At 42.5% G+C, this 25,819-nt stretch overlaps 1 protein-coding gene across 1 annotated transcript; it reads right to left on the reverse strand.

Annotated features, from left to right (window-relative positions):
* Positions 1-1,087: 1,087 nt before the first annotated feature.
* hibadha (3-hydroxyisobutyrate dehydrogenase a) lies at positions 1,088-25,493 on the reverse strand. The gene is made up of 8 exons (XM_033637828.2): positions 25,372-25,493; positions 22,288-22,448; positions 21,918-22,027; positions 21,616-21,737; positions 10,026-10,159; positions 8,968-9,044; positions 3,385-3,541; positions 1,088-2,684 (listed from the first exon to the last, which is right to left on the reverse strand). The coding sequence occupies exons 1-8, from the start codon at positions 25,439-25,441 to the stop codon at positions 2,526-2,528; spliced, it is 990 nt and encodes a 329-aa protein (XP_033493719.1). The 5' UTR covers positions 25,442-25,493; the 3' UTR covers positions 1,088-2,525.
* Positions 25,494-25,819: the final 326 nt, after the last annotated feature.

Below are 25,819 nucleotides of genomic sequence, written 5' to 3' on the forward strand. Positions count from 1 at the left end.
GGTTCTAAGGTGGCTAGCTGTATTGGGTCCCTGAATTCAAATATCTGCTCTAACCTGAGAAATCTCGGAGTTATTCTTGACCAGGCCATGCACTTTGATAAACACATCCATGCGTTGACCCGTACATGCTTTTTCCACCTTAAAAACATTGCAAAACTGAGATCTGTTGTATCACATGCTGAACTGGAAATGATCATTCATGCTTTTGTGTCATCACGTCTGGATTACTGCAATTCTCTTTTCATGTGTCTTAGTAAAACTTCTGTAGATTGCCTTCAACTGGTGCAGAATGCTGCTGTCAGGCTGTTCACCAAATCATCCAAAAACTGCAACATTTCTCCTGTCCTGGCCTCCCTACACTGGCTTCCTGTCAGCTTTAGGATCCAGTTCAAAATCCTTGTTTTAACATATAGAGCCCTTCATGGTCAGGCACCTGAGTATCTGTCTGACCTGCCGCATGTATACGCTCCTAGTAGGACGATCACGGCCTGTTGGCAGTTCCTCACACAAGGCTCAGGACTAGAGGTGACCGGGCCTTTGAGTCCATTGCGCCCAGATTGTGGAATGCCCTCCCACAGAATTTGAGGGCCGCAGCATCTGTTGAAGTTTTTAAGAAGCACCTTAAAACCTACCTCTATGGGCAGGCATTCTTCAACTTGTCTTAAGTGATTTAGTTTTGCAACAACTGCTGCTGTTTCATTTTGTGTCTCTGTATGTTTGTATGTATGTATTCTTGGTTTGTGTTTTAATCCTTTTTGAGTTCTCTCTGTGAGAAGTGCTATACAAATAAATTTTACTTACACACTATTTACTTTGGACAAACACACACAATAGGTTTTACATGTATGTTAAGTATGAACAATTTTGGGGTCTGTTCTCATCCATTAAGAGGTAAAATGGCCACAAAGCCACTCTCAAAGCTCTGCACCTACTGCACTAATCACTTACAAAATTTATTCTAAGCACAGTATGTCAGTTACTTCAACACAGAGATAATTACACGAGCTATAATAAATTATACCTTCAATAAAAAGTGCCACATCTTCAGCAACATCCTGCGCTTATCTTACAAAACCAGACAAAGAATCAAATTCACTGAAAATCTTTTATTTTAGGCTACAGAGTGACTGAGGATCTGTTTCACAGAGCAAAGACAAACTGTAGACACTATTCATGAATTTTACTACAAAAAAAAAATGACAGCCCATTTGGACTCCTCTTGAGTACGACGCAACAATATGAAATATACATTATGTACATGATGCTCAGAGCAGGGAGGAACTGTTCCTCGCTTACACTTTACACAGATGTTGTACAAGCTGAGAGAGAGAGAGAGACACAGAGAGACAGAGGAGAAATGTGAGGACAGACTTTGATTTAAGTCGATGCGGGCGAGAGACAGTGCTTGACAGTGAGAACAATATCTTGTGTAGTGAACAGTATAAAATTCAAACAGTGTTGGTCACAAAATAATACTCCGGTGGCTCAATAAGCAGCTGTAGACAGTCAAGAATAGAGGTAAGTTCAAAGAGATTCTGTAACCGTATCAAAATGGCCCGGCACATCGCACTGCGACGCACACAGTGTAAAAATAACCGGATATACAGTATATCACAGTATTTTAACAAGCAGAGGTGGTCCGGTCCTGTGAGTAGTGACGTATGTGTTGCTTTAACATGAAACTACTGTAACATTAGTGTATCCACAAGGTAAAAGTTCACTGGATGACTGAAAAATGAAATCAAATGAAAGTAAGTGCTGGCAGTATGACTCAGGTCATTACTAGGTAAACGACTGACACCACCCTCCTGACAAAAACATGTAACAAATGAACTTTGTGTGGCCAGTTTTAGTTGCCTTTGATGTACTGCTGTGATTATGGGATATTTTTTTTTCACCAGTAGAAAAAAGAGTAAACTAAACTCTGCACTCTCCTGCACTCCTCTTCAATGAAATTTCCATCACTATATCAATCCCTATGGTAGCTTGCGTTTTCTTTTCTGTCCTGTGTCATTTAACAGGGACAGGTCCGAGTCATATGGGTAACAGCAGGCAACAACCACAAACCCGATAAAAGCGTACTTAAACTTTTAACAATCATGCAGTTATTACTTATCAATCTTCCTCAAAAACCATGTATTATTTGCATTGGTACATAAACACCAGCAGTGCCTCATCCTACCTCTCATTTTCCACTGTGGCCTCTCAGCCCAGACTGGGAAGAGAGTTGCTTTGTCTCTAGATACTGATCTAAGGTCAGTTTTAGCATTTCCCCCATGCAGAGAGAGAGATGTGAATTGAAAATATGATTCAGCCTAATGCAACAACGGGGCATGTGCCGACATACAGTATGTTAATTGGACCGCCGATCTGAGCCTGAGGGCAAGGCCTTAGTCTCTCCTGAGCATAGTGGGATAAGGGGCACTGGGGTGTCGGTGTGTAATTGTCATTGTAGTGTGTGTGTGTGTGTGCGTGTGTGTGTTTATGTATGGTAACATCACAGTCAACTGTGCTTCCCCCTCCATTCACTGTCCTTCCTCCTCACGTAGGAATTGGAAGACGGATGAGAAGTCCTTGTTAGCGTAGCCGCGGGAGCACATGACTCGGAAGATCTGGTGGGCGAGGGAACCCAGAGGGATGGGTGTCTTAGTGTTGGTCGCAGTGTTTTGAGCCAAACCAAGATCCTAGAAAGAGAGACACAGAGACAAAGTCACATAGATGGACAAATATTATAATCTCTTCTTGTTTATATACACGACTGTAAGAGAGAGAGAGTTTCTTCTAATTCTGTGACATTTCTTGAGCCCAAGCTTGTGTATGCAGAGCACACACTGCAAGTGTATTAACAGACGCCCAGATGCACTAAATAACACACACACAGAGGAGCTAATGCAGTGACAGTAAAATTAAGTGGCACACAATAAGTCACAGATGGGATGGTGAAAAGGAGAGTGGGCGTATCACACAAGACAAAAGAGCAGTTAAAAGTGAGACAAAGCAAAATAATAGGGTTGAGAATAACAAAAAACAGTAAAAAGGAAAAGAAACAGATAAGTGGTCGATTAGCAGAAAATTAAATGTCCTTTGATAAATTACTTTTTTATTCTGGGGGAAAAAACACCAAACTTTTGCTGCTTACAGCTTCTCAAAGTTGAGGATTTTTTTATGTTTTATTTATTCGTGAATTGTAAATCTATTTTGGACTATTGGATGGACCAAACAAAAAAAGTCTGCTTGAAAATTTTCACAATTGTCTGGCATTTTATAGACTGAACAGAAAAAAAAATCAATTAAGCAAAACAAAAGCAATCAAGATGTTGATCAAAAATAAAAATAATCATTAAAAAAAAGAAACGTGACAATGAGACAGGGAGCAGGTTGTACCTTGGCCATTAGTGTAGTTCCAAAGCCGCCTTGGTAGTTGTTAGCAGAGGGGACTCCCTCCATGACGCCGGGGACTGGATTATATGTGTCGCTGGACCAGCAACGACCTGAGGACATGTTGAGGATCTTCGCCAGCAGCTTGGGGTCCAAACCCAGTCTGGGAAAAGGAGGAGAAGACAGAGGTCAGCGTGTCCTTCAGACTTAGTGACAGGGAAATTCATGGCTCGATCATTAGTGTAAAATGATCACATTGGGTACATAGACCCTGCAACAGTCTTTCTCACACTGACGCAGAAGGTAAAACTTTGACAGTATTAGCCACAGAACTCTCCCTTGTATGAAGTACACTATAAATGTGTCCTAAACAGAAGAATACATGTATTACTTGTGTGTGAGAGGCTTCTGGCTGATGATTTAATCCAACATGACTCAGTATAATGTGGCGAGATAAAGGTGGAAACTGCTGGTAACGACAGAAAAGGAAAGAGGATTTATGCGAGAAGTAGTAAGGAAATGGGACAGACGGTATGGGAGGGATAGCAGCACCAATTATGGAATTCGTTTTCAAAACTGAGCAAAAGAGAAACGGGGAAAAAGATGGGTGTGGGGCGGCTGGTGATTGTAGTGACCCCCATTGAACCTTATGCTAGACTGTGACCATTTCTCAGTGTTAATGGCTGAAGGCTTTGTAATGCTGGCTAATGCAGTATTGATGTTTACCAGCACATCTATCCTTCATCATCCCTCTTTCATGGAAAAAAAGAAAGTGGAGGAGGAGAAGGAAAAGTGGTTAAGCAGCACAGGGGAGCCATAAACCTACGCTGTCACGTATACAGAAGTGCGCTCTTACTTCTGCTGCCCCATTTTGCAACAACCTACTTTCATATGCAAGAGGACAAATCTCCAGGCTCTGATAAGAAGAAGCAAAAAGCAAGTGAGACCCAGACAGACAGAAGCAGGGAGTGAAACAAAGTGCCAACCATTACAGTGGAGAGGGTGTAACTGTAGCGTCTGTGTCGGTCTGTGGAGTGCAGCTTTTGTATATTAACAGTTTAAAGGCCAGTGTAAAGTGGACCACATCAAGCCCTGGTTGCCTCACTTCACTGTTACTTACAGGCCTGTAACTCTATTCTGCTCTCAATATGACTATTAAACCATCATAGGTCCTTAAGGCCAGCAGCCTCCCTCCCTCCCTCCCTCCACCTGGCTCTCATTCTACTATTACTACCACAGTTTTTATTAGCTGTCTACTAACTAATTAAGAATGGGAATTGCGTTTACACTCTCTCCATGTCTCTCCCTCCTCCCTTACCGTTCGTCTCTTTTGTGTCCCGCGCTTGTTTTTTTTTTTTTTTTTAACAAAGTGTTTTGGAAATGTGGCATAAGTGACGCTGCGTGCATGCGTGTGTGTGAACATGTGTTTTAACTTGCAATTTTTTTAATGGCAGTCTCGCTCATGATGGCTTTTTTAGTTTATGTCTGAAAGCATCCCTCGCCATCCTGTTTCTCCTCTCCTCTGCCTCATCTCCTCTTCCACCCCCTCGTCTTCCCTGCTGACACCTCCCTGTCTGAGGACTCTGGGGGACATATGTTTGACATCGCACACAACACCCCCCCCCCCAACTCCATTTCTCTGCGCACACACAAGCAGGCAGCCCCTCCCTGCGTTCTGGGTCAGCAGCTGAAAAGGTTACTGGCTGAGCTACAATAAAGCGCGTCCGAGCGCGCAGATCGTTTGTTATAGCGACCAGAGACGCTGACGGGGAGCTGTTGTCCTCTGTTAACGATAAATCAATGAAGTTCCTCTCCTGGTCCCATCACACACACAGACACACACACACACGGCCGTGGTTATTAGCTGACGCAGTGGTGCTGTTCCTCGCCTACGATAATTTGCGTGGCGAAGAGGACATGTCACGCTTTAACAAGATTGACATGGATAAACACACAAAGACACAAACGGTGAGACATAGTGCGGCTGTGCGATGCCGCTGCACATTAAAGAAATGTGAGAGCGAGAGGCACGGAGATGGAGATAAGAGGGGAGGGTGTTTATGTGTTGGGGAGCTCTAGCAGGTGGAGTTCATTTGCAGCGCTGATATTAACTGTCTGTTTCATTGCGATTAGCTCCTCGTCCTCGTCTGATGCCACAGGAGAGGAAGCCCAACCCATTCCCCATTTATTATTACATTAAAGAGCTAACGAGCACATACACACACAAGCATTTACTGTCCCATTTATAGAGGCAACAAGCGCATTTATCGCCCAACTTTAATCTTCATCGGAACATATGCTCACAATTCATTTAAGGGGGAGAGATGTGTGTGCTCGTGTGTGTTGTGGCGAACCTATTTCTGGCTCTCAACACAAAGGGTTGTGTCTTGTTATGCCCTTTGATTTGCCCGTTGTTCTCCCCATAAAATGAATAAAGACGCAAATATGTGTGTTCCTACTTGTGACTGCATGTTTGAATGCATGAATGAGTGCAGGTACACATGTGTTCAAGGTGAACTGTAAGCTGTAAAAGCCTCATATCCCTTCCCGGGCCACGTCGCCTCTTTCCTCTTCTTCCTCTCCTTTCATCTTCATGTGCATCATTAAAATCACTGCCTCTCTCCGCTACTCTCCACAGCTTCTCATCCCCGTCCTCCATTGACTGGTTGGCTGCGTGCAGAAATTACGGCAGGCAGAGGAGAAATGAAGGGATTAAAAGAAAAGAATAAAATGAGGAGATACAGCAAATAGGGATGGAGAGGAAAAGCCGAAAGAGAGGGAACGATCTGCAGAAAGGCAGGGTGTGTATGTGTGTGTGCTCATAATTGTCATGCGTGGCCATTCCTTGCACTAAGAGAACGTCACGCTCTGTTGGAGACGGCCCAAGCTTCCATCTGAGATCAACAAATTAGCTCCGCGAACAGAACTGTGTGTGTGAGAGTGTGTGTGTGTGTCTGCTTGCATGTGCAGGTAAGGAGTAACACGCACACACACATTTGAAAGAAAGGGCAGCTCTATCAGTCCCAAGTCCAGCATGATAAAATGTTATTGCCGTTTTCCTGTAAATTGGCTGTGAGTGCTGGGTCTCCTTTGTGTTGGACTGTGTCGTGTGTGTGCGTGCGTCTGTGCACCTAAGAGAGCGTCCTTTCTGCATAAGAGGCTGGGCCGCAATGCAGCATGGGAGATTTACGGGTGTGGGCTCTCTCTAAACGATGACAGTCTTTGTCAAACCCTATAATAAAGCCCCAGAGATTGGCTACTAGGAAGAGGGGGGGGCGGCATAGAAACACACACACACCATGCATGCACACACACACAATCAAGAGTGATATGGGTCAGTTTTGCATTTGAAAAATAATTCACAATCAAAGTGAAGGGATGCAGTGGTTAGTATTCCTATCCTTTTTTTCATAGGCATACGTTATAATGATGTGCGCGGTGAGTATGAGCTGTTGTAGTTTGGTAGAAAACTGCTGCCTTCGGTGTCTGCGGATGTAAATCTGTGTGTCCAAGTGTGTGTGTGTGTGTGCATCAGAGACAGTGTGGCAATGTGTAAATCTGTGTTGCTCCCTTAATGCCTCCATATTTCAGAAGCCTAGTGGGGGGATTTATGTGCGACTGCTCATGCCAATTTTCCTCCTCTGTCTCAGCACAGATAAATCAGCTGCACTAACACAGCTGCACTGTGAGACGAGCACATGCACGTACTCACACACGCACACACCTGGGTGTACACACCATTTAGGTTGCAAAACCCATAAAAACACATAATAGTAACATGGTGAACAGAAGAAACAGTCTATTATTGACACAGGATGTATAAATAAAGTAGATAATAAACTCACATGTTTAAAATAAAAAAAAATAATCTGATGGTAAGTTCTTTCATGTGAGGAGTAACTGATGTGGAGGCCTAATCTCCTAACCCCAAAGTATTTTCGGTTTAATTCAGAAGACTACATATCCCATCATTCTCAGCTTTTCTGCCATGATGAATGATGGGATTTTTAGGTGATGTTCAGTGACAGGGTTGTGACAGGATTCTGGTGAGAGCTCAATCAGCAGATGTAAATCGGAGTCTGTGGCTCCACCCCCTCATCCATCTCACCCCGACACAGGCGACTCTCACTCGGGGCTGGGCTGACCCCTTTGTAATTCCATACACATGCGCACACACACACACACACACACACACGCACACATACACACACACCAAACCTATATTGAAGCAGTAAATTACTGCCATTGTTACAGCCATATCACAGGTATAGTAATTGCTTTTACAGTGACGGCTTTATCTGAGGGATAGGTCGAAGTCAAATTCATGCGTGGCTAAAATGTGGAAGCCTCAAACGTGCCCCCTTTAAGTTCATGGTGATCATACTGCTTATAACCAAATGTCTTCATTTTGTTGACTCGGGGGGAAAACCTGCTGCTCCACATCCCTCAATAAGAAAAGGGAACCCCACTGGATCTACTGAACAGCTGTTTGCCATGTCAAGTTACACCTCACTGGGCTACATCTGCATGTGAACAACATATTGTGATTACAAGATCAAATTTCATTTAAAGGGATAGTTTGGATTATTTTTGAAGTGGGGTTGTATGAGGTACTTATCTATAGTGTATTACCCAGAGGTAAATGGCAGTCAGCACGCCCCCAGTTTGGAGAAGCAGGCAGGAGTAGCGACACAGAAGCTAAGCAATGTACTGCTGTGGATGGGGGCAGTAGCTAAAACTATTTTAGCCACCCAAATAAATTAATGTCAGTTAAAATGTGACTGCTTTACTTTACTGTCAGACAGCACTTTCCAACAAGGAAATGAAGCTGTTATATTAATCTATGCTCTTTTCAAAGCCACCTGACTCCTTTGACCAAAACGTCACAGAATACAGGAGTTGCTGATCTATCACTGCCTCGATCTGTTGTGTTTTTTGTGTTGGTGAATCCAAACTAACCCTTTGAACACCACAGTCACACAAACAAACTAACAGATCAAGGCTGTGGTAGACCAGCAACTTGTGAGCCTGTGTTCTGCAAGGTAAAATGACCATTTCTGTCAATGTAGTCTGGCATTACAGTGAGAAAAGATGACGGCTTCTTCGGTCCCCTGTCACCAAGGGCTGTCTGACGGCAAGGTAAAGATATGAGAATATTCTAAATAGAGCATACACTTAATCCAGTATGTCATTTTTTTTGGTGGCTAAGGATATTTTGCTGCTGTCCCCATTCACAGCAGTACATTGCTTAGCTTCTTTGTCGCTACTCCTGTCTGCTTCTCCAAATTGGGGGCATGCTGACCATCATCTACTGTGTGTAATACACTGACTTTAGATAAGTACCTCATACAACCCCATTTTAAAAAAATCCAAACTATCGCTTTAGGAGTTATTTGGCATAAGTTTAATTTAGGTATATCAACTTTTAGCAGCCCACTCACAGGTTTCGCTGTGTCACAATTTCTGTGCTCTACAACTAACTGTTACAGCTACATTAAATTCACTCATGTAAATCTAGTGTTTCATCCTTGCTTTTCACTTTAGGATAACAGGTAGGCAGCAGCTTAGTGCAGCATTGGCTAACAGTACCTAATGCCAAGGTTCATGGTCTCTGCGGTCCCAATCATCCCAATGGCCAGGAGCATGTTGTTGCAGATCTTAGCTGCCTGAAGAAGATTGACAAGAAAACACAGAGATCATTTTTACTGTGTGTATATGAAGAGGTTTGCAAGACGTGTCATACAGAATGTTAATACTTTTAAAGGTACACCAGACATAATTATAATAATGACTATACAGCTTTGGAGCAGAGTTGTGAATATGCCAATACTGCCTCCCTAGAAAGATCTTTAAGTAGAAAATTTTGCATGATCATTCCTGGATTAGTCAGGCAAAATCTTTTTTTTTTTTGTTGGATTAATGTTTCAAAAAGAGGGGCATCAGTGGCTTAGAGAATAGAGCAGGCGCCCTATGTACAAGGCTGTTGCCGCAGCGGCCCGGGTTCGACTCCAGCCTGTGGCCCTTTGCTGCATGTCATTCCCTCTCTCTCTCTCACCCTTTCACGCTTAAGCTGTCCTATCGATTAAAGGCTAAAATGCCCCCAAAAATATCTTTGGGGGAAAAAAAAAAAAGTTTCAAAAAGAACCGTTTAATATTCAGGATGCTCAGAACAAATTGTTCCTAATGTTTCATAAAAGATGATCTGTTGATCTTTGTTACCAATCTAAATTATGGACATATTGTCTCACGAAAAACAGCTAAAGTGTGGAGCCTTATATGAAGCAGAATTCTAAGTCAAAGATCTTTGTATGTACAGGTAAATTACCATTAGCAACAGAAAATGGTTTACGGTTTAATGGTTTGAGGATAAAGGGCTTTGTTTTTCAATTAATTTTTCACCTTTTTTAAAGTTAAATGCCTCTCATCTATGATGTGTTACCTCTGGATGAATGATTGCAAAAATCTTGAGTGTGCATAGAAGTACATGTATTTATACAGTGAGTTTGGGTATATACAACATGTACGATGTTACTAAAATAAGTGAAATTCTGTGTATGCAGGTGAGGATGCAGTTTAAACACCGAGATGGAATGTACTCTGATTGTGTTTGTGTGTGTGTGTGTGTGTGTGCGTGCGTGGGTCTTTACCTGGCCACTGCCAACCTGTCCACAGTAGACAACATTGGCTCCCATACAAGTGAACAGCTCCCGCGCAGCGTTGTATTCCTCCTCCAATCCACCCACCATGAACGTCAGTTTGGCCATGCTGGCAGCCCCGACCCCTAAACGCACAACACATGTTCAAACACAGTGTTGAGGTTAACTGAGGTGAGCACATGCTGTGTTTGATTGTACACACATTCAACATATCGATCCCCAGCATTCGAAACAGTCCAGCTCAGACTTGTGGACCTGCAACACACTGCAAACTTATAGAAGTAGAAGAGTGAGTTAAATTTTATTACTGAAAAGTGCAGACAAATCATCCTGTATTTGGTAAACAGGTGTATAAAAAATGTATGGATCTGCCACACAAAAGAACATAATATATCAACCACTTGACTGTTTCAACACTACCAACTGTTTCTAAAAGGTCAGCTGTGTACTTCTGTGTGTGTGTGTGTGTGTGTGTGTGTGTGTGTGTGTGTGTTAGACTCATAGTGGGACAGGCGTGTTAAGTAGTGGTGCACCAGAGGGACAGAGGTATCTTTAAAAGCCGATTGTTGCCATCATCCTCTGCACAACTCTCGTGGGAACCTTTGCCTTTTGTCCTGTCACCCTTACTCTCTCTGTCTCACACACACACACACACACACACACACACACACAGACGTACACACCAACAGCTGTGCCTGAGGCCAGCCCCCCTCATGGGGGTATCAGTGACAGGCGTGAGGGGTAATTAACTTTACACTTTATCATGTTCAATTAGGCGTCCCTCCCCATGCCTGATGGCTTAAGGAGCGTGCCATGTTGTGGGAGGCAACCTCAACCCCCCTCCTCGCCCACTCCACAGGGTCCTTAATGCAGAAATCACCCCCTTTGAGGGTGGGTTGAACCCAGCCAGCCTGAGTCTCCTCTGCAATGGCAGTGTCCTTTAAATGCTTCACTGAATAGCTCCAAACATTATCACAATAGAATCTGACAAACACATACTGTACACATGCACTCAAACAGGAGACAACTAAATATAATGCTGATCGCACACACAACACTTTGAAAAGTACTGTTAAAGTAAAATGCATGCATGCAAAATGACTTCAGTTCTCCAAAAAAGGAAAGAAAGAAACAGAAGAGGAGAGAGAGAGAGTTCAAATGTCTCTTTAGGGTGTCGTCTGGCTCTAATGAAAGGCCTCTTAATAGTGAAAGCCTAATAATGTCAGTGTTAATAATTAAAAGGGGATTACCGGGGACAAAACAGCTGAAATCACATTATCAGACTGCGCTGCAGAGGAGAGGAGAGGAGAGGAGAGGAGAGGAGACTTACTGTATATTTCTATGACCCATAAACATAAATATACATCTCTTTTCCCCCTCCCCCTTCTTTAATTGGCTGTTCTGTTGTCAAGTGTACGGTGATGCCACTACACTGCATGCGTGTGTGTGTGTGTGTGTGTGTTGTGTGAGTGTCAGCGCTGAGCTGTCAGCAGGTCATTAAGGCCACATAATGAAGCCCACGCTGCGGCAGCTGCCTATGGACCACGGCAAACACACGCTCAACATAAGGCCGCCACACACACCAATCATACACACATATGGTTCACAGACTACGGACATGATAGATGTAACTTCTTTCTTGTTACTTTTGTGTTTATGTCTTTTTCATCTCATTTATATGTCTGACTGAATTTATTTGAGGCTAGTTTTGTTTAACACGAAACAGTGGCAGAAAAACTCAGAGATTTTTGGACACTGTAATATCTGTTTGACCAAATAGCTTCAGTTTGGTATCATGCACACATATAATCCACAGTGCTAAAGCAGTCATAGAACTTTTCTTGGCTTTGCTATCATTATAATTTTGAAAAGAAGAAATTATTATAACAACTCAATTAAAGTTGTCTTCAATTACACATAGTTGTAAAAGTTCAACTCACTGTATCATTTCTTATCCTTTACATTTCATTTCCTATAAAGTTTCAGGCTGAGCTTTCCTCGGTCTCAGAGACAAATATACACACACACAGAAAGAGCAGCGTGACAACTGTGCTGGTTCATTAGTGGAGATCACTGTTCGCGGACGACTAAAGAGGAGATTATTGATAATACAGTCAACGTGCTGATCAATATATCTCACTAAGGAGAGGAAGGAGAGGGAATAAGAAGGAGAGCGAGACAAAAGAGAGCAAGAGAGAGAGAGTGAGACGTAGAGACGACAGCGGAGAAGGAAAACGATCTTTCTCTTCCTACCTCCCAGCATCCCCCCCAACTCTCCCTCCCTCAAATTAACTAATCACCCATAATAAGCTCTTATGATCTGTAGTGGATTTCTATAGGCAGTGACATCGGGATGATGGAAGATCCTTGTTGGTGGAAGAATAACACATCATTAGCATAACAATGTGTGTGTGTGTGTGTGTGTGTGTGTGTGTGTCGGGGGTATCAGTGAGTCATTGTGCATTGCCAAAGGTGCATTTGTGTTTGCGTGTGATGTGTAAGTCTAAGGCAGTGTCTATGTAGTGTGTATGCTTCTATCATGTGTGTGTGTGTGCGTGTGTGTGTGTGTGTGAGGGGACATCCCGTTCTCGGACTGGTCCTGTCAGAGACGGATTAAAGACGAATCCTAATGAGGCTTCCTGAGCACCGGGCCCGCCAGCTCATCCATCCCAGCGGGAGTGACAGTCCTGGATCGTTAGCACTGCACAACTACACAACGCCCCCTAGGGGGGGGAGACAAGGTGTGTATATGTGTGTGTGTGTGTGTGTGTGTGTGTGTGTGTGTAAGGGGTGGGGGGCACCTATGATAGAAGATACAGGGCTGAGAGATGGAGAGTAGAGTAGGGATGTAAATACTAAGGAGACATCCACAAGGGAAAAAGTTATGTATATAATGCCACACCAAATATTACTTAATAAATATATGATCTTATTACCCCAGAGTGCAAAGCACAGCGCAACAAGCCACCTTTTTCAGGGATAAAAAACAGTAGATACAGAATAGAGACAAAGTGCCACTCTAAGTTCTAGCAGGCGATCTTTTCTTGGGATATAATTCCCTTGGGAAAGCACAACCTCTCTCCTCGGTCACTTTCTCTCATCCAGCTCCAGGGGACAAGTTTTGAATGGCTGGGTAGTGGGTGCCCACCTCCTCGCCCCCAAATCACCCAACGCAAATATTCTCAGAGCATGCTGAAGCTGGCTCGACTATTAATGAGCTACTCCGTGGCTTTTACTGTGCAGAGTGCAATGGTTCGGAGAATGAAAGTGGCTCCAACAATATGCTGTATGATGTATGGAGAGACACCACACAGTGTGTATATCTGCACCTCTGAGTGTGTGTTCATTGCGTCTGTAGTGGTGTGTGGCCCGTGCAAGTTTACTTCCATTCAATTAAAGACACATGTATACATCTCCTTCATCTGATCTCCTATTAACACGATTCGAGTTAATAAGCAGGCAATCAAGCATTATTAGGACAGATGCTTGACAGCAGGCTTCGATGACAGACATTAACCATGAACATGAGAGGGTGAAACTGATTGTGTGAAGGCAAAGGAAGATCAGAGAAACAACTTTGGTTTGGCCTGTTTGTAGCGAGCACTCAATTCATTAGCACTTCTTTCATTACACACGAAAGAATCAACCAAAGCAATTCATGACAGCCTTATAACCTTTTAAACTTGGGCTCTTTTTGAAGTGGTGTGTGTACGTACAAAATAAGTGAGAATGTCAGTGTGCATGTGCACACAGTATCAGTGTGTGTTTGTGCACCAGGGACAGGTGCAGATCCCAGAGCCAGCCGCCAATGAGACGTCAGTTTGGAGCTTCTGAGGCTGTGTCTCGGAGTTACGAGCCGCGTGTAAACCAGTAGGCACTTTTTATTGGTGGTGGGTTTAAATTAAACTACATTTGTGAATATGAGGCTACGCAAACAACACACACAGTCGCATGCACACACAAAGAGGGATGTTCCCAGAGTTTGGTAATGAATGACGCATTTGACAACGAGCCACAACCCTGCTTTTTTCCCCCCAGAGAGTATACAGAGAAACACTTGGAGCGAAAACACCTATAATATCACTAAAGCTGCACCAGACACCTCATTTCCTAAAATGATAATGAAACTGTTATTACTTCAACAACGCCAGGAGTCATTTGGGGATATGCCTGACTTCATGTCACACCTTCAAGCCCAGAGACATGGTGTAAACAAACTCTGGATTTCGCAATATACAACACTGTTTGCTACTAAGTTTTTAACTATATGCACATGTAAGGTTAGAGTTTTGGCTCGGCTGACAGTCATCTATAATTCAGAGTGAAAAGAGCCTTCACACTTAATAGTGTAACAGCCTCAGGTCAATGGGAGTTGACTGCTTGCAGTGGAAGCCAGTGGGGGTAGGATGTTTACAGGCCAACAACGCAGCCTCATGTGGTCCAACATTATAATTACACCCCAGGGCAGATCTTTTTCTCAAACAAATTAAAAACCCAAACAGACCCTGTAAAAAGCATAACGGATATCGAGTAAATCTGTGAAACGGTATGAGGGAGTGCGGCAACCAAAATCGCTCACACACGTAAAAAATAAAATTAAAAAAAAAAATCAGCACTTTCAACAGTTTATCTGCCAACTTTGCTAATGCTACTCTATGTTAAAAACAGCCTCTTTATCGGTTCCAGTTAACGAGCGCGAGGCCATGAGAACAGACTCCTGCACACAAACCCTCCATGAGAACCTCGACTGGAGAGAGTTTGGGAAAAAAAAAAAACAAGGGAAGAGAGGGAACTACAGCCTAAAGGGTTTGTCCGTCCATTGACCACCAGGCCAGTCCTCATCATCATCATCATCATTATCATCATCATCATCATCATCAGTAACTGCTCTATTCCGCAGGGGAGAGGCTGGTCAATGGTAGGTGACAGAGGATGGAGGGAGCAGGAAAGGTCCACGATCAATCCTTTCTCCGGCCCAATGAGACTCGTCCAGGAAGAAGCAAGTTAATAATGATCCCCAATTAGGCTGTTAGCAGGCAGGGACACAGACAAACACAAGCATACACACACTCACATGGCTGTGGTGCAGAAACTGTCCTTCATACAATGCTAATTCGCTTTTAGGTGAGTGACATGTAGAGTGACGTTTGGGCTACATTTGACAGACCTTTTGTATGACTCATACACCAGCTAACTATTTGTCTGCATACACACACACACACACACACACACACACACACACACACACACATACACACGCATACACTCACACACAGAGCAGATGACATACGGGCAGTGATGTGAGAGCCAGTCCCCAGCTGCTGTGGGTCTAACCCCATCTGGAGCATAGACTAGAGTCCCCTGTCACCACCCCTCCATCATCACCATCTCTGGTCACTTTACTGCCCTTCACCCTCCCTACCACTGACCCCCCCTCATTCCCCCTATGTCACCAGAACCCGTCAGTGAGAGGCTTGTTATGCTAATCTAGTCTTTGGACCGCTGACACTCTAGTACTGCCATCAGTTTGACAGACTGCGACAGCACCACCCCCTGCCCATCCAACTTGATTCCTTAACTCAGTGTCAGAGAATCATCACTAACCCTCACTAAACTGCTCTGAGGACCTGGCTGCTTCTTTGCTCCTTCCTCTCACCAGACATACAAGTGGCAGGCTTTACAAAGACAAGTTAGACTGGTCTGGATTTGCTGCGATGTTGACTATATATTTACGTTCCACCATTTCCTTCAGGAGTCTAAATTCTCAGTGTCAAATGTATGCACTGTAGTGCCCTCGAAAACTCCCACAATAGAACATGTATCTGAAACATGTGCTTTTAAATGTCATGCAACACTGTATCAGTGATGCCACAAAACAATGATCATTTGTATGTCCCAAAATCTTAATTTACTGCTCTCTATAGAATTAACAAACATTTCTTAAGTGGGGAATAGTGAATGAACAACGGGGTGATTTCTGTCCTGGTGATCAAGACACACAATGAGGACACCACAATTGTGCTGCAACTACTAGTTGATTCATTGATTACATGATTAAAACAAACAATTCAACACTCAGCAATGTGTTTTTCTTTTGTTTGTGTCCACTAAAATGTCTGACTTTCACTATACTGACTTGTATCTGTGCAGAGGTTGTCATCAGAAAAGTGTTTGTTTTCACATTCCTCTACTGAAGGAGACGATGTCTGTGCACTTTCCTGAAATCTGGCATTTAAACATATCCTTGGCAAGCTAGATTAGATACATCACAAATTTGAAAGCCAATCACTAATGCAGGAAATACATATGGAAGGGGGAACAGGTTTTGACACCAACCAAAAAACCTGAAACCTCCAGCACAGAGTGGACATGTCAGTACAGAGAGCAGAGTTTGCATTACCATAATAAAAGTTTTGACAGCAAACATAATAGAGAGTGCAATTTTGGATGTACACTAGACCCCGGAGCTTCCTTTACTATCTACCACAAAAAAAAACCCATCATAGCAGATATTCTCGTATGTTTTACAACCACTAATGCTGTATCAGCCAATGCCAGTTAGGTTACAAGCAAACAAACATCTGAGTCTGGATTTAACTGAGACTCACACATGTATGGATGAATCTCTCATATGTTTCCCCTAATGCTAACGCTAGCTATCTTGTTGTGCACTGCTCTTTTCACCAGTAACCTATACCTAGCCTCCCATAGCCTGTGCTTAGTGCTGTGCCAGCGGTGAAGAAAGCGAAAGCAAAACCTACTGCAAGCAGTGGTAGTCGGCAGGGTGTCAGGCTAGATCCAGAATTTCTTAACGAGGAAAAGGAGTAGATGTGCTTTCAGCTCCTTTACTAAGTTTTTTTTTTTTTTACTTTTAATGGGGAAAAACCATGTTGAACAAAATTTTAATCATAGCAGAGTATTTTTACATACTTAAAAATGTGTCTGGAGGGGGACTTTAAGAAAATTGTGACAGACATTTCATCCATTTTTTGACATTTTAATTGTCAGTAGGAGCCCTAGTTAATACTTTGTGATTTAAGTTTAAGTGTATCGCAAGCAAAGAGACATTTTTGGGACCACCATAATCCCTTGAATAACCTTTAAAGACTTAAGATAAATAAAAAAACCCATTGAAAATCCAGAATCTATGAATATTCAAATATTGCTGAATTCAAAGATTAACTACTGGACACAAGTTTGTCCTGCATCACTGAAAAATCCCTTCTCAGTGTATGTGCACTGGAGGCCTTATGTTTACACATCATACTTATGCAAGTCACACACTGGACTATGATTGGCTTTCAAAGTAGTTGTGGTGTCACAAAATCCTGCACATGTCCACCTTAAACTCACACTCAGGTGAGCACAGAGAACCTTGCTTTTTGTGAAAACAGCCTCCTTGTATCAAACGAGTGGAGGGGGGCTCAGAGTTTATGCTTTATCTAAGAAATAGCAGCTTGAAAACGATGCAATATGGTTAAAAGACCCCCAAAAGGGATTGTTTTGTTAAAACATCAACTCCAAGGAATGAACCTTTGATTAAACTAAAAAGCTTTGGCCGACTTGTAAAGTAAAAGCTTATGACGCATCTCTGAATGTATCTCAAGTATGACTACATGTTGAGTGTAAGCCAAAGTTGATCTTTGTGGAAGAAGCCCCAGGACCTGTGTGCCTGGAGGGAGAAATAGAGCCTATGTCAGTCAGCAAAGAAGTGGATTGGCAGCGTTGACTGATGGACCAACTGGTGCCAGGATTGGTTTGAACAAGCTCCTACAGGCTGGAGGATGACGTTCAAACTGTCGGCAAATGACACACTGCAACACTCAGGCTTCAGTTGATGTGGTATGGATATGATTAGAGTGGTGTTGAGACTCAGCCTAAAGAGGTAGTTAGCTGAGAATTATAAGACCTCGCAAACAAGCAACATTAGCCCGGGTGCCCGTGGTCCCACAACAGCTAGGCTCCTTCTTGCTTTCATATGCACCGATAGCTGACTTTCCCAGCGCTGGGAAAAACACAATGAAAGGTTTTTTAGGGCCCTTTTAAAGCCATCGTCCGTTAGCAATGTGGCAGCCCACCATGGGCACTCAGACACAAACACCGGCATTCTGGGTAATTACTGCTAACGACCCCGCTGCTCGTTAGCCAGACCTCCTATTTTTGCCATCACTGTGCCAACACCCTGAGCCTGTGACATCAGAGCTTGTTTTGTTGTGGGTCAACTTTGCATGCGGACGCTTTTAATGACACCAGACAGTGGTAGAAGTGTGTGTGTGTGCAAGGAAATGTTAGCATGCCTGACGAGCCAGTGTCTAAGTTAATATAACTGTGTCTATGCAGTGGAGTGTTTGCACAGAGACTACAACTTTGTATGGATGTGTGTGTGTGTGTGTGTGTGTGTGTGTGTGTGTGTGTGTGTGTGTGTGTGTGTGTACAGACACAGCTGGGTCGTGCAGAGCTAAAGCCAAAACACTGGTCAATGTGCAAAAATGAGAGCCAGCGAGATGCCCATGAGAAGAAAGTGAAAGTTTTGTTTTTTTTGATTGCTCTTTTTAAAAGGGTTATGACTCTGCTATTCAGATCCCACGATTGGCTGCCAAACCTCTAGTGACGCACACAACGTACACGCACACACACATTTCTGTGTAAAATGCGCCACCTCACACACCACACATTCACGAAAGGATTCATTTTATCTCAAAAGAAAAATCTAAATTAAAAACAAAAACAAATGCAGAAACCACAAAAGAGCAGACTGTGTCTGCAAAAGTTTAAGAGTACGGGAGATCACAGCAAGTCTGTGCTGAGTGCATTGTTATGTCGTATGTTATGGGTACATTTTGATTGGACAATGCTTTTACTTAAGTCACTTCAAGCTCATCCAACAGATATAATGAATGATTTTGATGAAATATAATCTAAATATAATGTTATAATATTATTTGTCCCTGAAATTTGCAGAACTGTTCCGAATACCAGTTTGGGGTATTAAGGCTTCAAGAAATATCAGCGATTAATCAAAGCTTCGATGAAAGGGGTGGGAGTAATGACAGACAAGTCAGACTTTTTATGAAAAATCTATTTTCAGTCGATGCACCTAAAATTACATGACAATTAGCCATTTTGTTAGCATGTAAGTTGCAGTAACATAAGCCACTCTGCAACTCTGCAAAGGCTAAGCTGTTACTTACAGTTTTCAGGTGAGCTCGTTGTTGATTTGTGATGAACCAGTTTCCTTTGGCATATCTGTCTCTTAACTTTTTGGGAGCAAACTTCGCAAATTTGGAACAATTCCAGATATTTGGCTTTTGCAACATCTTGCTAGCTATCTGTAAGCCTGTCACATGTGTTCAAACTACCCCAGTCTCTGCAGCGCTGACTGCTAGTGACTGATGTTGGATGAGAATGAGTCAGAGTCATACAACTATCACTAACTTTAAATGTCCTTGTCTGAGATGTTGATGCATAATGGATAATGTCAGCTTACTATTTCTTAATTTATGGGCTACTTGAGATTTTTGGGGTAATGCATACATATACAAAAACAACAACTGAGCATTTGAATACTGATTTGGATGTTGATTACCAGGGCAACAATCAAAGCTTTGATGCATTCGGGTCAGCCCTATTAATCTGTCTACAACATGTCAGCTGTTTCCAATACTCAAATTAAGCACTGAAGTGTTTTCCCTTGATCTTTATGTTGTGTTGTTTTTCATTTGTGGACATGTAGTATTCATACCAGAACTATTAAGAGTGCTATTTGTCACAGAGCTGAGCTGCTGTCTCACATACTCTTGCACACACATACACACAACTCTCATGAGGATGACAATGCCCTATTTGGGTAGGGTGCCATCTCCTGGTTGGAACAGAGCATGAAACCTCATAGCCCACCCAGGGATGTGGAAAGTAGAGTGGGGATGGGGGGTTACAGGGCTCTGCTATTTCACATGCAGTTGCCACGTCTCCGCAGGTTTAGCTGGCACTTATCAGGGTCACACCACCACTGCCAACTATACTGATCCCTATATGAAGTGGGAATGAAAGTTTAAGTGTTTTAGGGGACCAACTAATGATTTACTTTCTAATCAGTCACTTTTTTGATTCTTTTTTAGATCAATGGATTGATTGTTTTGTCTATAAACTGTCAGGAATTATTGAAAAATCCCAGAGATTTTCCATTTACAATAATATAAAGCAGAGAAAATCCACACATTCAGAGGCTGAACTCGAGACCGTCTGGTACTTTTGCTTCATAAATGACTAAAATTGAGTATCAGAATTATAACTGATTCTCATAAACCGAGCACTTATTTGCTATTGTTAACTAAACTAGCTGTATGCACTTATGGATATGACTTATAGATGTACCGGGGTGACACTGGGTGGGGCGGGCGCATGCAGCATGTGCGTGAAAGATGAGTGTCTGCAGAGCGAGATGCAGAGGCCAGAGGCAGCAGGTAAATCATTGGTCATCTCAGGCTAGTAAAAGAGGCTTAAGTTAAGTGACAGGAGAGGAAGAACCTTCACAGTGGACTGCACACAGAAACCGTGCACTGTCAATAGTATGTAAACAGTGTGTGTTAAGGGAGAGTAACAGGCTTAAGGCTCTGATCTCACTGACTGCAGTTGGTCTGTTCTGCAGACGCCAGCTGGTAAACATGCCCATGTGGGCCAAGTCTGTGTTTGTATGGGCGAGGGCAGGAGCTACAGTGTGTGTTGTGCATGAATCAAAGATTGTGCAATAAAAAGCAAATAGAGTGCAATCAGAGTTAGTAGTCAGATGTGCCGGACTGATGGGATATAGCATACCTGAACAAAAAGAATTGTGTGTGTGTCTGTGTGTGTGTGAAAGAGAAAGAGAGAGAGACAGAGATGGACAGTTTTACTGCGATGTGTCTCCTTCATGTCTTATCTCCCTCTGCTCCTCTCCTGCACTCCATGTGAGGGCAGATTCTCTCCTCTTTATGACTCTTTATCTGACATGAAAGGCACTAACATGGGATACCCGCCATTACGGCTCCATCAACATGAAAAGCTCTGACACGGGATTCTCCACCGTGGCTCAGCCCATTAAGGACGACTGGTGATCCTGTGCTCTGTCAAGGAGCCGTCACAAGCAGGCAGCACCAACATAATGAGGACTTAAAACCTTAACCTTGCCTTTAAGACCCCTGGTCAAAAGCAGCAATAAAACCTCACGAGGGCACCTACTGGCTGGCCCGCTCAGTAATTACAACCCATGTCCTAGCACTAACCCAAAAGGTCCCACAGTTTAGATATACAAAAGAGTGTATGACAGTTCAGAAGTAAGACTGAGGGGTCACAGTCCTGACACTATGATTGGTTTTTCAAATGAACAAACTAGCAGTCTGATTCTGCTTTTGTTACTGCCATCTACACCTTCTCTCAATCCCTTTACATGACGCCTGTCCAATGGCAACAATCTTCAAGTCTTCAAGTCAAAAGAGCTGATGAGAATAGTCGAACTACACAGAGTCGCAAAATCAAATATGCAGAGATGGACAGCAAATCAAAAAGGTGCACGTGCTTGCTAACTCTGTGGGTGACACATTACCTCCTGACACTGGAGCATCCATGAACACGGCACCCATCTTCTCCGCGGCGGCTGCCATCTCTCTTGAGACAGCAGGGTCGATGGTGGAGGAGTCAATCAGCAGCGTTCCTTTCTTCACCTTCCTAAAGAGGGCAAGACAAAAAAAGCATTAACACTTCCCGCACAGTGCATGACGTAAGTTTGGTTCTGTTTGTGCATTAAACACGTTGCAATTGTGCTTTTCCTTTCTTATAGGTTTTAAAGAGGTCGGATGAGGTTACATGAACATCAAAAACTGAGCCTGTGATGTTAAGTGTACTTACTTAAGGATGCCATTTGGGCCAGTGTAGACTTCTATGACATTTGGACTGGAGGGCAGCATTGTGAGGATGCGGTCTGCTTTCTCTGCCACCTCTGCTGGGGAGTCTACTACCTAAATATTAGAGTTATCATTTTATATCATCACGTCAAAGCTAAATAAACATCTTCATAAACATATGGGATGTACTGTAGCTCTTATGTATGACAACCTGTTGGCTCAGAGGTACATTTAGTAGCTGTTCTACATGACTTTCAATGAGGGGGGGGTAAAAGCTCTGTCAATATGGAGTGTATTCTTAAATGTCAAATTTTATTTATCTATATGTCATATTCTATCAAATGTCCATATGTGATGTGTTGACTGAGTGTTACCTGTGCACCGATGTCATGCAGCTCCTTGCAAGACTCAGGGAAGACATCAGTGGCAATGACAGGATAACCATTTCTTAACAAGTTTTTGGCCATGGGAGTGCCCATGTTTCCCAAACCAACAAACCCCACTGGTGTTTTTGAGGCCATCGATCGCGCTGACACTGAGGGAGGATCACAAACACACCATTAGAGGTGTAGGAAAAAATGTGAGACTTGTTAAGTTGAAGTCCAGAGCAACACAAACACATTACAGAACAGTTCAGAGAGGCTGCACACAGTAGCTGTCTGCAATGATATATTTTACTTTTACTTTACTTTCTATGTAAAATGCTTTACATAGAATCATGGCAAGACAAATTCCCACTATGGGTAGTGCTATGAAAGAAAGTCCCTCCTTATAGGTGATGACGGTCAGGTCAAGTGGCAGCGAAAACCAACTGAAAAAACTGCTATCCTTATATTTTCTAGAAGGAAATGCCCCGATTAGAGTCACTAACAACGGAGCAAATCTTTCTGCTGTGACTTACGACCAGCTTTTGGGCAGTCTGGCCAAGCTATTAAACACTGCTGGCTCAGCCAAGGTCCATCCAGGTTAACAGATACTAAACAAAGCGGAGACTCTGGCAGCAAACCAACCAGACTACAGTACAACAACAGGATTAGGCCTAGATAGTAAAGCCAAACAGAGTCCGACCTGAAATCCAACCAACCCTTCAACATATACTGTAGATACAACATTGAGATGGTTCACCAATGATACTTCTGACAATACCTTCAAGAGGATACAGTAGTAGTAGTTTTGACTTAATGACACACCAACATCTAGTAAGATGAGTATCTACTATAATGTTATGCTCTATGAAATAGAAACAACGACTGAACACATGCCTCTTCAAGACGTACATGTAACCTTGGTGCTTTTTCTGTCTTGCAAGACTGTAGTCCATCGTTTATCATTACACCCATTTTCCCTAATTTAAGAAGGGAATCATATAATCTTACAAAAATACATGTGCGTTCCAAAATCAGCAGCATATCTGGTCTAATACTTCTCTTTTTCTAAGTTAACGTAAGACAGAAAGAGCAGATGGTCCATATGGGAATGTGGTTCCCGCTGTCTAGGCTGATGAAATATTTCAGTTGTCTAAAATAAATTTTGTTCTGTATGGTGTTTTGCAGTGAATTGTACATGCACAACCAATTAACCACTGTTTCATTTTGTAGTCCCTGCATGGTATAACAATTTAAATGAAAGTTTCATTCTCAGGAACTTTTTGAATCAAACTATGAATGCTCTGCGTAATGCACTGCTTCCTCTGGTTGTACACTCATACAACCAGTACATAATATAATTAATGTTTTGTTCTCACGTTAGGCCAACAACTGATATTTCTTTCCATTGCCAGTTAGTATGTTGATTATTGTTTCCAATTCATCAATAATTTCTACAATTTCTCCCAGCCCAAGGTGGCGCCTTCAAAGCTTGTAAATGGTGAATGGACTGCGTTTATATAGCGTGTTTCTAACTTAACAGGCAAAATCCTTTACAATTGTCCATTCATAATCAGGAGCAGTGTCTTGCTCAAGGACACGCTAGGTGGAAAGGAGGAGCCGGGATCGAGGCTGAAACCAGGAAAATGTTTGCAATAAATGGCTGATTGATTTTTTTTTGTTAATTTTCTTTTGATTAAAAAGATAAATGTATCATTTCAGCACTAGAATTGATTTTAGCATGTAATATATGCATGTGACATAATCGTGACTATTCACTGCCACAGATAAATTCAGACTCATTCTAAACTTTGATGTATAAGGCTACTGGAGGCACAGGTAACTTGTCTGCTTCTGATCTTACGCCCTTATCATTCCAGTATAGCATATTGATTTATAATTTATCTATAAAAAATATTGATTTATTTTAATATAATGATAATAATATGTCTTAATATGTTCACACAAGTATGTCACCATGGTGGCACGTCATCACAGAAGTATTATCATTATTACAAGTTACAATAACCCTTAAGGGAATGAAAACAGAAGGTTTTCCTTTGGTTGAAGAAATATATTTCTTTAACTGAAACTTCACTCATATGTAAATAGTATATGTATATGTAAACAGTTGTCCTGTTTAAAATAACTAAAATAAAGGTGAGATTCTCTGTCTATTCTGCATTTTTTATTTATTTTTTTGCTGTAGATAAGCAAATGTACACAGTATTATAACGCTGTACACGTTGAAACTGGTATACCTCTGCAACCGTAATGTCAGCCCATTTGAAGTGATTGCTGATAAATTGGATGTAAAGAACTGGACCATGTCTGCTTGTACAGTCATTACCAGGGGAAAAGGGGAAACACTGTACTTGGGCCTCTAGAAGATCCCTCAATTATTCCTGTAGCCAAATTAAGCCATTGCAATGCAGTGCCAGGTAGTTAAAAAAGCAGGACTGATTGTTTCAACACCAGAAAGTTACATGCAATGAAGAAAGGACCAGTGGAGCTAAAATATTATGTCACTGTCACCTGAATTTCCTTTGCATTTTCACTAGGACCATTAAAGCCAACAGTGACTGCTGCTGATTCAGACAACACGGTGTTGCACTGCTGGAGGGGCAGGTAGGAGTGGTGTTGAGGCAGTGTTGCAATCCAAGGCTAATCCATGAACTTGTGCAATGAAAAACAAATAGTTGTGTCGAGAACAGAAACACCTAAAGCAGACTAACATACTCACAGCCCAATGCAGACTTTGCACACATCTATTGAGGTCCATACAAACATCACTGTCAGCTAAAATGAGCTATTACTTGGCATTGCTTCACACTGCATAATGCTCATGTCCATTTAGAACACTGTCCCAAAATACTGCATGCCTGAACACCCCACAGCAGGTGGTCACCTCAGGGACATTGTGTCCAGACTGTCACACTTAACTAGCACGAGCAGAGGGGATTCATACTTTTTTTTTTCAGATGGCTAACAAGCTAGCTAACAGGCTGGAGCACAGTGTTCCGCTTGCATTTCCCTCTCAACACACGCGGGGAAACGGCACACAGAAACTCACAACAGAAGCGAATACGTTACCGAAAGCAAGGTCGACATGCTTGTTCCACCTTAACAATAAATGTCGCGACCCTCTAAACAACGCAGCCATGCTTCTCTCCCCTTGACCTCGGCGTACAGTGACAGCTGTCAAGCCAGGAAAACCCCACTGAACTGTTATGAGTGACTGTGGTTTCCGCCAATCGCAGCGCTCAGTGAGGTTCCGCAGCCAATGGGAACGAGGCAAAGGCGGGATATCCGGTGCTTCTGCCTAATGCGGTTTGGCCGATTTTGTGAATACATTATATACTCTAAATTAACAAATACGTAAAATAAATAGATTTGAGAACAATGAAATTAATAAATGAGCTATAGGCTATATTTTGCTTTGTATTAAATGCTGCATAATTAGTACACAGCACGTAGACTGAACGTGATTTTCGCAGCAACTCTGTATTATTAACGTTATAATTAAGAGGCGATATATGAA

The sequence above is a fragment of the Epinephelus lanceolatus genome, chromosome 16 (genome assembly GCF_041903045.1).
Source record: "Epinephelus lanceolatus isolate andai-2023 chromosome 16, ASM4190304v1, whole genome shotgun sequence".
Lineage (NCBI taxonomy): Eukaryota > Metazoa > Chordata > Actinopteri > Perciformes > Serranidae > Epinephelus > Epinephelus lanceolatus.